Consider the following 13,605-nt stretch of genomic DNA (forward strand, 5'->3'; position numbering starts at 1 on the left):
AATGGCTATGTTGCCGAATTCCCATGTAGTCGACCGCAGTTCGCGTCCCGGACCTGGTGGCTTAAACTCACTCCGGGTGCGTGTGCGTGCATGCCCAGGATCCTGAGAGGAGAATGGAGGAGAAGGGATTATGGTGTAGCCATCCTCTCTGGGGGGTGAGTTCTCACTTTCTATCTCTCTGTCTCTCTCTTTCTGGCGAGCGCATGCACCCTGTACCAAAGAAAACCTCTCTGAAAAAAAAGTCAACTGGGTTTTAAGTTTCCTTGGAAACTGAGTTCTCCATTTTCACATTCATTTAACTTGTCATTTCCAAGAGTTTCTTAAATCCAGTTATCTCTTTCTCTAATTCACCATTTTTCTTTATTTCTTGATCCAGATTCTATTCCAGAGATTGTTTTAATTCAGTAAGTTTCTTTAATTGTTGCTTTCCATCCTTAGATGTCTTATTTTCTCCTTTTTCTGGTCCTCTAATCTAACTTCATTTACAAATGCAGCAATCCCTGATGTTTACTCTTTGTTAGTGATTAATTTTTAATTGGTCAAGTTTTTAGTTTTTTTGCTTTTTTTCTGAGAGAGATATTAGGTTGGCAGTGTTCCATTTCTTTTTTTTTTTTTATTCTGCTGTGATACGTCGTTCCATAACCCCTTTCTCCTATCTACATTCATCCCTGTGTCTGTTAAAGGCTTTTTAATTATAATTTATTTAATTGAAGTGACAAATTAAAATGTAAAAATACTATGCCAATTTATAATTCTTTTATTTATATTTAACTAGGACTTGGAGAAGGACCATATATGCTGGCAAGTTACGGGCAGAGTGGCCTTGTTCTTGGAGCCAATATGACCAGTAGAAGCATTTTCTCTTTGCCAAGAAGTAGTATTAATGGCAATTTATTTTTTAATTTTATGATCACTCCAGGCCTTTTCAAAGAGAAGACATCATGTAAGTATAATTAAAGATAAGAAATTAGCTGTGCATTTATATTTTTAATTTATTCGTTCAGTAAATATTAACTGGAGATCTAATATGCTTATGGCATTTTTTCCAATGTGCCATATGAATATAAAATAGAATGTGATATTGGCACATGAACCAGTTACTCTTTAGTATGGAAAATAATTTCTTCGTTTACCTTTTGGCGTATATATTTTGTTAGAATTTCAATTCTGTGATTGAGTTTTTGGTGTTAAATAACACAGATTAAACCTGCATAGTATTAATGATGGAAATTTATTCCAAATTTTTGAACAGCAATCCACTGTTACTTCATATTTACAATATTTTAATGCTAGGTAACATAAAACAAAATGATTTGATATTAATTTAGTTAGATATTACAAGTACAAAGCAGAGAGTACGTGGTTATTGAGGCAGCCAATTCTTCATAACATGCCTTGTCTGTCCTGGTTCACTCGTAAGCCCTCAGTGCCTAGAATTTGGTCCTGCATTTACTGGTTTGCATCTGCAGGTCTATGCTGGTTGTATATACCTTGTACCTGTTCTGACTGTGGTAGTGTCTCTTTTTGATTAAGCAAGATGCTCAGGCTACATTGTTATTAGGTAGTTTATCTAGAACCTTGCATCAAATGCTGTATAAGCTTCCAAAAATATTTATTAAATGAGTAGTCCAACTTAACTTTCATTTATTCTGAGAAATCTCTTGGTTGACTAGTTACAATAAATTTTCTTTACTGTAAGAAGAACTCCCTCAGTTCTGAAAACACCTATCACAGTCTTCAGTTCTAATTTATGATGAGTACATGTCTTCTTCTCATAGGAAAGTTTCTTTTATCCTTCTGTGCATCTTGCAGTGCTCAGCAAAAGGAGTTGCTGGTTTCTAGGACACAAGAAATGCATTTGAAATGATATTGAATTTGAGAAAGTTCTTTATTTTATGATTTATAATAACCAATATTTTTAATAAAAATATGAATGACATTTATTTAATAAAATCAACTTAATATCAATGAAAAAGCTATATCATGAGTTATACATATATAGGGGAAAATTTCAAAGCACATAAAAGTATTTCTCAAATGCTTTGTAAAGCCTAGTTGCTTATTAGCCATTTAATCATTTAGGGGGAATAGATAATAATATTGAGACGATAGTTTTTCTTGAAGTAAAATCTCTTGCAAGAACATTTGCTCATTAAGATACTGAAATGAATTTACGTGCCAAAATTGATCTATTTCTATATTCTCTCCCACTTTTCTATCATTCAATTTAGATTTTGTGCATTAGAAAATAATGAAACTTGCAAATACAAATAAATGTTCAATTAATCATTCAATTACTTAGATGAAATTGTACTTTATGGAGTCCCTGGTGATATGAGGTCATTGGGAAAGTCATGAAGTATTTTTCTGTTTTTCCGTGCAAAAATATGTCATGACTTTCCCAACAAAGCAATATTTTTGTTTTCTCTCCAAGGCGCATAATAAATTACTTAAAAAATAAGTCCCCAAATTCATATGTTTTGTTATTCACTGCATTTAGAGTACTACTTTTTCTCTTAGATATCTGTAAGTCATTTATAAAATCTTTGAGATTGATTTTAGCTATGTATGAAGATGATGCAGTACTATTTTTCAATGTTGTAATTGAAGAATGCTGGTGTTTAGGACCTGCCTTCTCCTGAAAATCCAGAGAGCTGTCATACACACCGTTCTGTGTTTTCCAGCTTTGGCACTTGTTTCCTTGGAATCTGCCGAAAGGCCAAATTACTTTCTCTGTGTCCACGACAATGACACTCTTAGTTTGGAGCTGTGGGAGGCAAATTCAGCTTTTCATCGGAGAGCAACATTTTTCCATCATCAGGGCCTCTGGATTCCTGGTTACAGTGCATTTGAATTATATAGCAAGAAAGGCTTTTTCATCACATTCACAGATTCTGGTGTTAAAGTATCAAAATATGATGATTCTGAAGAATTTAAACATTCGAGTAGCTTCAGCATAGAAGGTATGTTTCTTGTAGTCTTCAAAATGAGAAAAAGTAAATAATTTATAATATACAGAGTATATATGTTTTTAATTTTGAAATCATTCTGCATTTAAGTACAACAGGTAGAGTTTTATGACCTAAGTTTCTTCACCTCTGTATTCCTCAGTTTGCTATAAAATGGGAAAAATAACATTTGTGACCTATGTCATAGGATTGTTGTATTAAATAAGTAAATAAGTTAGTGTAAATTGATTAGTAATAACTGTAAGTATTATTATTTATGAATATTACCCTAATTGTTACTACCAGTGCTGTCTGGACTTTGGTTTTAGTGTCCACGTATGTTGCATGAGTGTCTAGGGATTGTATCTAGTTTTTCCTCTGTAGAAGGTAACTTCTGACTAATCTGATTCTTAATGATAAAGAGAACATATTTATCTCTGTCCTTTGACTACAAAGGTATCTGGTTCCATAGACCTCCAGATTTCTCTAGTTCAGTAGATGCCCGATCTTATTTCTGAAGCACCTTAAAGGTCTAAAGCTATTGAATTTTCTGAGTTTCAGAGGGCAGTTTTCACTTCTTTATGCAATGTTTGAAAGTCTTGCTTTATGTTCACAATCTAGGAGCTTGAGATGTACCTTGAGTTTCCCAAACTTATTGTTTCATCCTAACCAACACTTCTAAAGCAGTTTAAGAAAGCTAATCATTTGTCTTTTCTGTTGTGAATTCACTTGTGCAAACTGAATAATTTTTTGCCTATTGAATAGAGTTCCCATGTGCAAAGGTTCTTAAATCTGCTAGGATATTCTGCACAAGCTCAGCCACCAGAGTTCTATAAGAGTTCTGGCTCTGGAAAATAGCTTAAAATAGAATAAAAGAGCCCCCAATATCTCTTTCACTTGTATCTTTAGGCCTAGTTTGTTGAGGCAGAACAGTCACATAAGATAAGCAAAGCAACTTTATTACTCACAGATGGACAGCAAATATCAATAAAAGCCTAGGATTCTTGGTGAGCCAGTCCCCAAAGCTCAGAACGGTTTCTCAGGATAAAAGGAATCTCATTTGTGTATGTCCTATATTGTACTGCAGCTCCGAGGACCTTGAGAACACCCTGCTCTGGAATTTTGTGCCACAGGCAACACTTTTTCTGTGTGTACAAACTTGGAAGGGCATCTTATTCTATGAGGGATGAGGACAGAACCAGGATTGTTCCAGACAGTCCTTCCTTATCTGAGGATAACCAATTTTCAGAAAAGTGGGAGGTGAACAGCTGAGTCAAAGTCACTGGGAACCTTGCATCCTGAACTGTGCCCTTGAGAAAGAGTCACTGACATGCCTATACAACATACTGTAGAGTGTATGTGATGTTTTTTTATTAAGCTTTACAAACCTCTCTTTCCCCTCTATTCTAGAAACCTGCTCTGTGAGAACCAGATCTAGCATTACCAGCTGAAGTTCTGAGAACTGCAGCCAAATGTCATAATCAAAACTGAGAAACTGATTTTTTCAAATTTATTTATTTTTTATTGCTAGAGAGTGCATGTGCTCACCGGAGATAGAAAGAGAGAAAGAGAAAGTGAAAGAGCACTCCCTCTGAGGCATGGCCATGCTGCAATCCCTTCTCCATTTCTTCCTTCTTCTGGGATTTTGGGCATGCATGCATACGTGTCCAGCATTTGTCATGAGATCCAGGGCTGAAACAGCAGAGTTATTCACCTGGGATCCAGCCACCTTAACCACCATGCCACCAGCTGGCCTGGAAACAAGTGTTAATGAGCTTCCTTAAACCTATGAAACTCTAGGGGGTCTACTCTGGGCTTGGAATCAATCTTCTCTCAGGTTCCTGTACCCTGATAAGTCAAGTTTGAGGAGTTGCTTCAATATTTGGATGCATCATTACTTTCCAAAAAGTCTTATTTTCCTTGACATACTTCAGAATTGAATTCTGTATGCAGAGTCCAAGAAACATACTTATTTACTAAATTTTCTCCCTTATAGATTTATCTTATTCAGAGATAGCTTAACTGACATAGAAGGATTTCTTTACGATTTGAGAAGGAAGGAATATTAACAGTTTTCAGGAGAAAAATCTTCAACAAAGGAAGGTTTTTTAACTGTAAGCATGTGTTATTCAGATCCATTCTATTATTATTATTATTCAATCTGTACTTATCATGTACAAGGCAGTATACTAAGTTCTGTGAAAAGAACAACAGTGGAATATTCTCCCTATGATGAGGTCTTGAAACATGTTTGGTTTATCATTGTCCTAATTGATTGAACTAGACAAGTCACTTGGCTACTGTGAGCCTCACTTGCCACATTTATAAATGAGAAGTTTAGACCTATTCAACAGGACTGTTGAGAGGATTAAATAGAATAAAATCTCAAGCAAATATCTTGTATTATGCTATGAAGTTCAATAAAAATTTACTAAGAGAAAGGAAGATTGAAAGTTTTCTTCAGCCTCCTCTAACCCCTTTATTTAAAAATTTTTTAAGATAGATTTAACATTTTTTATTTAATCCAAGCATAAAATGCTTTGATAACCAAAGCATTTTTGTTTTTTACTCCTTAGGTCTGTCTTTTTTACAGAATTATAGTCAAACCCAAGATGTGTTCATAGGATAAATCATTAGTTTTCAAGTTGTGCATTAAAAATGTATACATGGGATCATCTGGTAGTGTGATGGTTAAGGTAGCTGGATACCGTATGGTTACTCTTGCGGTTCAAGTCCAGGACCCAGCAGCTTGAAAGACATACTGAGTGCATGTACCTGGGTGCCCAAAATTCTGAAAGGAGAAATACAGGAAATGGGATTTTGGTACTACCATCTCTCATGGGTGGCATTTTATCAGCTTACTTCTTCCTTTCTCTGTATCTGTTTAATGAGTACACATGTCCTCTAGCATGCATACACACACACACATGCTGACCATGTAGCCTGGTGGTTAATGGGACTGGATCCCATATAGCCAACTATGTTTCTAATCCTGCCCTGGTGGCTTGAAAAACATTCTAGACATGTGTACATTTACCCCAAATCCCAATAGGATGGAGTAATGAGGAAAAGGGATTGTGGCATGACCAAGTGCTACTGGGGGATACTTCCTCCAACCCTTTTTATCTCTCTCTGACAAGCACGCATGCCCTCTGGCAATTAAACGTACATGCATGGACTGACTCTGTGGTGCAGGGGTAATGTGCTGCTCAAGAGATCTTAGATCCAAAATGGCGGCTTGGTTCTAACTGTAGGCCCTGTCAACACAAAATACGCTGGGCACACATGTCAGTACTCAAGAGCTGGTGGCTGGAGGACTGAAGAGGATCACAGTGAGACTATATGCTATGGAGAGTGCTTTTATTCTCTCTCTTTCTCTCTCTCTCTCTTTTTCTCTCTGTTATGTGTATGCATGTACCCTATCATGAATAAAGAAAAGAAAAAGGTCCAATCTAAACCTTATTTGTTCCCAGAAATCCAGGCAGCTGTGCCTTACAGGAGGATGTGTGAATGGAGATACGAACCTTGTACCACTCCTTGTTTTAAAACATGTAGTGACCCTGAAGCACTAGCATGCAAATTTCTTCCACCGTAAGTAATGTTTTCCAATAAATGAGCAATGTCTAGTATAGGCAGATTCGGTCCTCAGGAATTTTTTTGGTTTGAAAATAGCCATACTCAAGAAAAAACAAATGTATATACCATTTACTCACTCGTGAATTCATTTTAGTTTAATCCAGAAATAGTTAAAGGTTTACTATATACTAGGAATTCTTGCTGCTTGGGAAATATTACTGAAAATAATACCCAAAGTACCTGTCCTCTTGGAGCTCACATATTGTTGGGTGGAAGCAGAAAATAAATAAATAAATATATAATGCAACACATGATGACATGTTATGGTGAAAATAAAGGAAAATAAGGGAGGCAGAAAGTATAAAGGATGTATTGCGTGTTTGCTAATTAACATTGGTGGCCTTGGAAAAACACTGGCAAGTAGACATCTGATCAGAGATCTGAAGGAAGTTCCAGAATTGTCAATGGGATATCTAGGGAACAGTGTTTCAGTCTGGTAACAGTGCAAAGGTCTTGGGGAGGGAATGTGTTTGGTGCATTAGGTTCAGCGAGCTATGAACATAATTGAAAGATGTTGGAGAGGAGACCAGAGAGTCATAGACATGAGCTAATCTTATAAGGCCTCATAGCCTGTTATAAGGACTTAGTCTTTTACTCTGAGTAAGACAGTGAGCCCTAGTATATTTTGGGTAGAGGGTTGACATGTTTTAATTTATTATTATTTTATTTTATTATTTTATTTTGAATGTTTTTCCTATAGGGTGCCTGTGTACAGTGGAGAGATACAGGGATAGACAGTAAGAGGGAAAATGAGAAATCACTCCCCAGAAGAGACAGAAATGCTGTTCCCTTCTTCATTTTCCTCTTGAGATTTTGGACATACACACAAATGCTCCCGACATGATTTTCAAGCTGCTGGGTCTGGAACTTGAGCCATGCTTGCTTTGTGGGAGTCCAGCACCTTAACCACTGTGCCTCTGATTTATGTTTTGAAAAGTTTACTTTGGCTGCTGCATTGAGAATGGACAAGAGGGAACCAGCAGTTAGCGTAATGGCTATGTCGATGGACTCCCACGTAGTCGACCGCAGTTCGGGTCCTGGACCCGGTGGCTTAAAACTCACGCCGGGCGCGTGTGCGTGCGTGCCCAAGATCCCGAGAGGAGAATGGAGGAGAAGGGATTGCGGCGTGACCATCCCCCCTGGGGGGTGATTTCTCGCTTTCTGTCTCTATGTCTCTCTCTGTCTGTCTGGTGAGCGCACGCGCCCTACAGTGAAAATCTCTCCCCCTCCCCCCAAAAAAAGAGAATGGACAAGAGAAGAATTAGTAATCTACAAGGGAGATGAAGGGATTTGACTAGTTGACTAAGTTGGTGAGTCTGCAGGTTTTGAGCAGATTTGGATATATTGTTAACAGAGGGCCATAGGTATACTAATGGATTTAGTATAAATTATGAAAGAGGAGTCCAGGACTCAAATTTTGGCCTCAACAATTAGTGGGTAAGACCATATGAAGTTGCCATTTTGTAGTCAAAAATTAGTCAAATATCAGCAACTTCAAATAATTTGGTTTAGTCGAAGGACTGAGTTGACATATACTAGGATAAGGAAGATATTAGGAAGAGAGGGTAGGAAGAAATAGAAATGTAAGGATTTGGTTTTGAGGAATTTGGTTTTAAGGCTGAAAATTGTTCATTGGATTTATCAACCTGGAGAATAGGAAAAGATAAAAGGAGATGGAGAGTATAAAGGGCATTTTTTTTTTCTCAAAGGAGTTGGAAAAAATAGAACAGAGATAGGGACCCACAGTAGGAATGAATGAATAGAAAAAAATACATATGTGTGTGTATACATATATACACTTATTAAAGAGAGATTTCCTATAGGGTGCAAAATCTCTCTGGATTGCTATAGGGTGCATGTGCTTGCTCTCTGGAGAGACATGGTGAAACAGAAAGACAAGGAGAATCAGAGGTAGAAGGTGAGAAATCACCCCTCAGTGGGGAGGGTTATGCTGTAATCCTTTCTCCTCCATTCCCCTCTTGGAGTTTGGGCATGCACACACATGTGCCTGGCATGAGTTTCAAGCTTCAGTACAGAACTCAAACCATGGTTGACTATGTGGGAGTCCAGTATCTTAACCATTATACCATCTGCTGGTCCCAGGAAGGAATATTTTTTTAAAGAATCCTTTTATACTAAAGACTTACAAGCTTCTACTCTATGGCTAACACTGGAACTACTAAAAATCCAGGCATATGAATAAATAAGACAATCCCTCACCCATAGACCTCATAATCTTGAGGAAGAAGACAGAATCAAAAGCAGATAATGAAATACACTGGAAAGAAGTCTATAGGAACAAGAAGTAGCACATTTGAGTTTCTACAGTATAATATGAACAGAGTGTTATAAACTGGATGTGGAGAGAAAGTGTTTATTTCCTTAAAAATAAAGGCAACTGACTTTTCTTTGTTGTTGTTTTTTGAAAAGAAGTCATGACCATTCACTCAAACCACTCACGTTCACCAATCTATTTCCTGCCTCTTTGTTAGAGGAGAGGATGCCATAGTGGTTCCATGGTGAGGATAAGCATGAGCAGGGTATGTGGGAATGAAAGACCATAGCCGAGGGCATAGCTGGCTCTGGCGCTGTGGAGGAGATTGAGCTGTATTCAAGGGACCATTTTGCTAGTTTATTACTTCCTGTGGCATAACCAGTCTTAGAGTTGAACAGAGATCTTCCATGCTTACGGTTTATTGGACTGTGGCTGTCTTCCCATGTTTCTCTTTCTATATGGTTGTTTTGCAGAAAGAGACTCAGGATGAAACCACTCCTGTCAAGCTGTTCCTCACCTCTACCTTCATTGTTCTCTCTTTTCTATTTCCCCTTGCCAAGGCACCTAAAAATTGCTCTTCCTCATACTTGAGCCTTTAGAAGATAAGCAAAAACAGCTGGGGTTTTAGCATCTTCCTGGGTGGCCTCCTCCAAGTTTCCAACAGAACCACCACCCTTTTTCAAGATTATTGCAGTTTCTGATACACCACAAAAGTGTTAAAATGTCTACTGAAAATGAGGACTTTCATGAGGAAAGATGTCAGTAGTATACTATAGTGCACATAGAAAAAACTTATATATCTCTTATAAGAGCTTTTCTGCATCTGAGCCATCATATTTATCAGTTAAAAATCAAGTAGATCACCAGTTATATCTCAAAATAAGGAGGAACATGCTATGTGTGACCATGAAGGAAAGAGTTAATGGTGTTTAGAAATATTTTAAAAAGATGATTGTGGTTTTTGACTTGCATAAAACCATTACAAAATAACTGAGTTGCAGAAAATTTGATGTTAACTTAATTGAGTAATAACTGGCTGTAGTATTGCAGTAATCTCGTAACTTCAGGTTTTTTTCCTTCTGTCTGACAAAGTTTAGAGTACAAAAGTCTTGGTACGTACCTGTCAAAGTTTTACTAAAGTTCATTTTATGAAATAAACAATTGATCAAATAAGCTACACTGTTTATGCTAAAACATCATTTGTAAAGGAGTTATCTAGGAGATGGTTATGTGTGACTGATGTTAAGAGGGAATGAACTTTTCTTATCTTTTTAGGTGTTGCCTTGATTTGTTTCCATGAACGAGTGCCCTCTGATGGTAGCATATACTTCCAGTGTCAAGTTAGTTCATTTCTGAATGGAAAGTGGCCTTGAACATTTTTGTTTCAAATTCTTTACTTTATATATAATGCAATTGGAAATACTTTCTAAAAATTAAAAATATTATCACACCTGCTAAAGTATTTGAGAGGCAGATAAGCAAGCCCTTTAATATTTGCATTAATTCTTTTTTTTGCATTAATTCTTCATACTATCTGTGAATCTAATAATTAGACTTGGTTGTACATAAAGGATTACAATTATTTCCTTTGAATCAAAATAAATTGGACTCTGAGCCCCACTAGGACAAGAGAAAAATGTAGTCTTGTTTATTTTCTTGGCTTAATTCTTTTAGAAGAAAATTATTCTATGCACTTCCTCTAGTTTTGATCTGCAATGATTAAGTCCATGGCCTCTGACTATTGCTTGGCTTTTGTGCTACATTCAAGGACCAGGATCTTTACCAAGGCCAGACATCCTGGGGCTTAAGACCTGGACTTCCTGGGTTCATCTGTAGCCACCTTCTCCCAGAGCAGGGCCACAAATTTGGGCACAGGTACTACCACTATTTAAACAATTACAGCCTCAGGGGCTAGCAGATGGCATAATGGATACATCACTAGACTCCTACAGAGCCAACTACAGTTTGAGTCCCACACCCGGCAGCTTAAACTCACACCAGACATGTGTGAGTGAGTACCCAAGATCCTGAGAGGAGAATGGAGGAGAAGGGATTGTGGCGTGGCCATCTTGTTTTCTGTCTCTTTGTCTCTGTCTCTCTCTCTGAGCGCATGCACCCTTTTGCAAAAAATCTCTCTAAAAACAATTGTAGCCTTTGTCCATTACTCTCTGTTCTCAAAAAGTTGAAATCATGTCTTACCTCCATCCTTCCAACACAGAAAAATCTTTTTCTAATCTTTTCTAATATCCTTTCAATGAGTTTAGGATTTAATAATAGGCAGGGAGAACCCCTGAAGCTGCTGATTCTGTTCTCTAAACATCCGTAAGGCAAGGATAATCAGAGAATATGTCAATCTGCTTGGATGTAGGGAAGTGTAATAGGCAAGGAAAGTAACCATACAACAAATACAGATTAAAATCTCAATAAATGATTCTTCTGAATTTCTACTCATTTATAATGGCTGTAGTGTGCCCCAGACATAAGTGTGTATTTTGTTGTGCTTAAATTCTGATTTAATCATAATGATATTCTTTTATCATCTACTAGATTTTGATTTCATAGAAGGAAGTGTAATAGGGTAGTAGCAAATGGAGCATTTTTTTAGTGCTTGACAAGGGACTAGAAGAACCTTAGGAAGAATATATTTTAGTTTATGACAAATGTGCTTATTTTGTATTAAACTTTTTTCACTTTTTTTTTTCCTTATGTAAAGAATCGAAGGATGTTTGCCCTACTGCCCTAGGAATATGATTCTTGATGAGGTCACCCTCAAATGTGTTTATCCAGGAGACTGTAAGTATGATCGTTGTTTAATTTATCCTGAAACTGAAGCATGCCGATTTTTTTTTCTATGAAGCAAGTGATATAAACAAATTTTAGACAGACAGTTCATAGATTGTTCTTTAATATCCTTTCCATAGTGTTTTTTTTTTGTTGTTGTTGTTAATTACTTTCTAAATAGTGTAAATTTTCCCTCTAGCATCTCTCCTGTTTTCTCTCCCAAAACATTTTCCATTTTCTTTCCAAAATATCTTCCTTAAAGCTAAAGGGCCCTTTGTGAATTATGTGGGTCTCATTATAAGCAAATACAGATTAAGGAAGAACATATTTGTTTCTTCCTAGGCATACCAGTGCTTCCCACAGAACCAGCATTAATGCCTCCAGGTAAGCCATCTATATCCATGTTTATAGGTATTGTTATAGTTTTAGATACTAAAATTTGCATTATGTAACTTGTCTTGGCACACTTATCACAGCTACTAAGATAAGTACTACCTCATTATAGAAAACCCAGCAGTCACTTTTGTTTCATAAATGAGCTCTTCACTGGCCCACCACACTACATTTTCTGAATGGCTTCTACATTCAGTTTGACTCTTTGTCCATTTCAGTTAGTATAAATTACTGGACTTTCCTCACATCTAAGACTCTAAAACCTGATCCCAAAGTTCAGGTTTTACTAAACAATGCTTACATTTTCACATAATTCAGTTAGTTTTAAGGAGACATACAAGAGTCTCAAAAAGTTCATGAAAAAAGTATATTGTAAAAAAAAAAATAATGCATGGATTAAAAAAATGTTTGCTTCAAACTAAACCTGTACTTCATTTTCCTCTCATATATATAAATCGAAGTTTCTTTAAGTGCCTCCATTTTCATTTTTGTGTTTTGTCCCAGACTCAAGGAAGTATGCTGGGCTCCTAGCTATGCTTCCTTCACTCACTTTAAAACCTGCCATGTAATGTGAGGGGGATTGCACCAAGAGGTTGGATCAGAGAGTGTATCAGGGGCCAGAACCTAAAGGATTTATGGAAAAAACATTTTTTTTTCCTGAAGGCAATGAAAAATCATTGAAGGATTCTAAGGACCCCTATGATTTTTTCAATAGTAGCTTCACTACTACCACTACCAGTATCACTATTTTTATTAGTTAACATTATTACTTATTATGCAGCAGGCATTGAATTAAGCACTTGGCATGCACTAAATCCTTATAAGAGCTGCCTCAGAGAGAGGTGTTAATCACCCTTTTAGAGATGAAGAATCACTCTATTGTAAAATTTTAGGCAGCAGTGAATTTAGGAGAGTTCTAAACACTTTTTGAGAAGGGCTGTATGTACTTTCCTAACATTAAATCTGTGGAAGGAATAAGTCTATGAAAAAAGACTGCTTAGACTAATACCTGTGAATAGATTGATAATTCTTTTAAGTACTGCTGTCTACTTTGAGTTCACTAATATTTTCAAGTCAGCATTTAGCATATATCTCTACAATCTAAAACTATTTAAATTACTTAAGTTCACATGTAAGGGATATGGAGTATTTTCTATTATCCTCAGGGGTAAGAACTGAAGAGGGACCAGCAGTTAGCATAATGGCTATGTCACTGGACTCCCATGTAGTCGACCACGGTTTGAGTCCCGGACCCGGTGGCTTAAACTCACGCCAGGCGCCTGTGCGTGCGTGCCCAAGATCCTGAGAGGAAAATGGAGGAGAAGGGATTGCTGCATGGCCATCCCCCCTGGGGAGTGATTTCTTGCTTTCTGTCTCTCTGTTTCTCTCTGTCTTTCTGGTGAGCGCACGTGCCCTGAAGCAAAAACCTCTCCAAAAAAAAAAGAAGAGTAGAGTTCTTTTTATTTATAGATGACATGATTTTATATATCAGTTATTCTAAGGAATCTACTCTGATGTATTAGTAATAATATTTGAGTTCAACAACATTTCAGAATACAAGGTCAATATACA

The 13,605-nt window shown here is 36.9% G+C and overlaps 1 protein-coding gene across 1 annotated transcript in view; it reads left to right on the top strand.

The window, feature by feature from the left end:
- The window catches only part of OTOGL (otogelin like), a 155,511-nt gene that overhangs the window by 102,695 nt on the left and 39,211 nt on the right, over nt 1-13,605 (top strand). Inside the window, exons 32-36 of the mRNA XM_027769725.1 lie at nt 776-943; nt 2,685-2,963; nt 6,422-6,539; nt 11,573-11,652; nt 11,983-12,051. Coding sequence (XP_027625526.1) covers nt 776-943; nt 2,685-2,963; nt 6,422-6,539; nt 11,573-11,652; nt 11,983-12,051 — 714 coding nt within the window. The remainder of the gene's footprint in view (nt 1-775; nt 944-2,684; nt 2,964-6,421; nt 6,540-11,572; nt 11,653-11,982; nt 12,052-13,605) is intronic.

This window comes from Tupaia chinensis, unplaced genomic scaffold, assembly GCF_000334495.1.
Source record: "Tupaia chinensis unplaced genomic scaffold, TupChi_1.0 Scaffold000085_1, whole genome shotgun sequence".
NCBI lineage: Eukaryota > Metazoa > Chordata > Mammalia > Scandentia > Tupaiidae > Tupaia > Tupaia belangeri.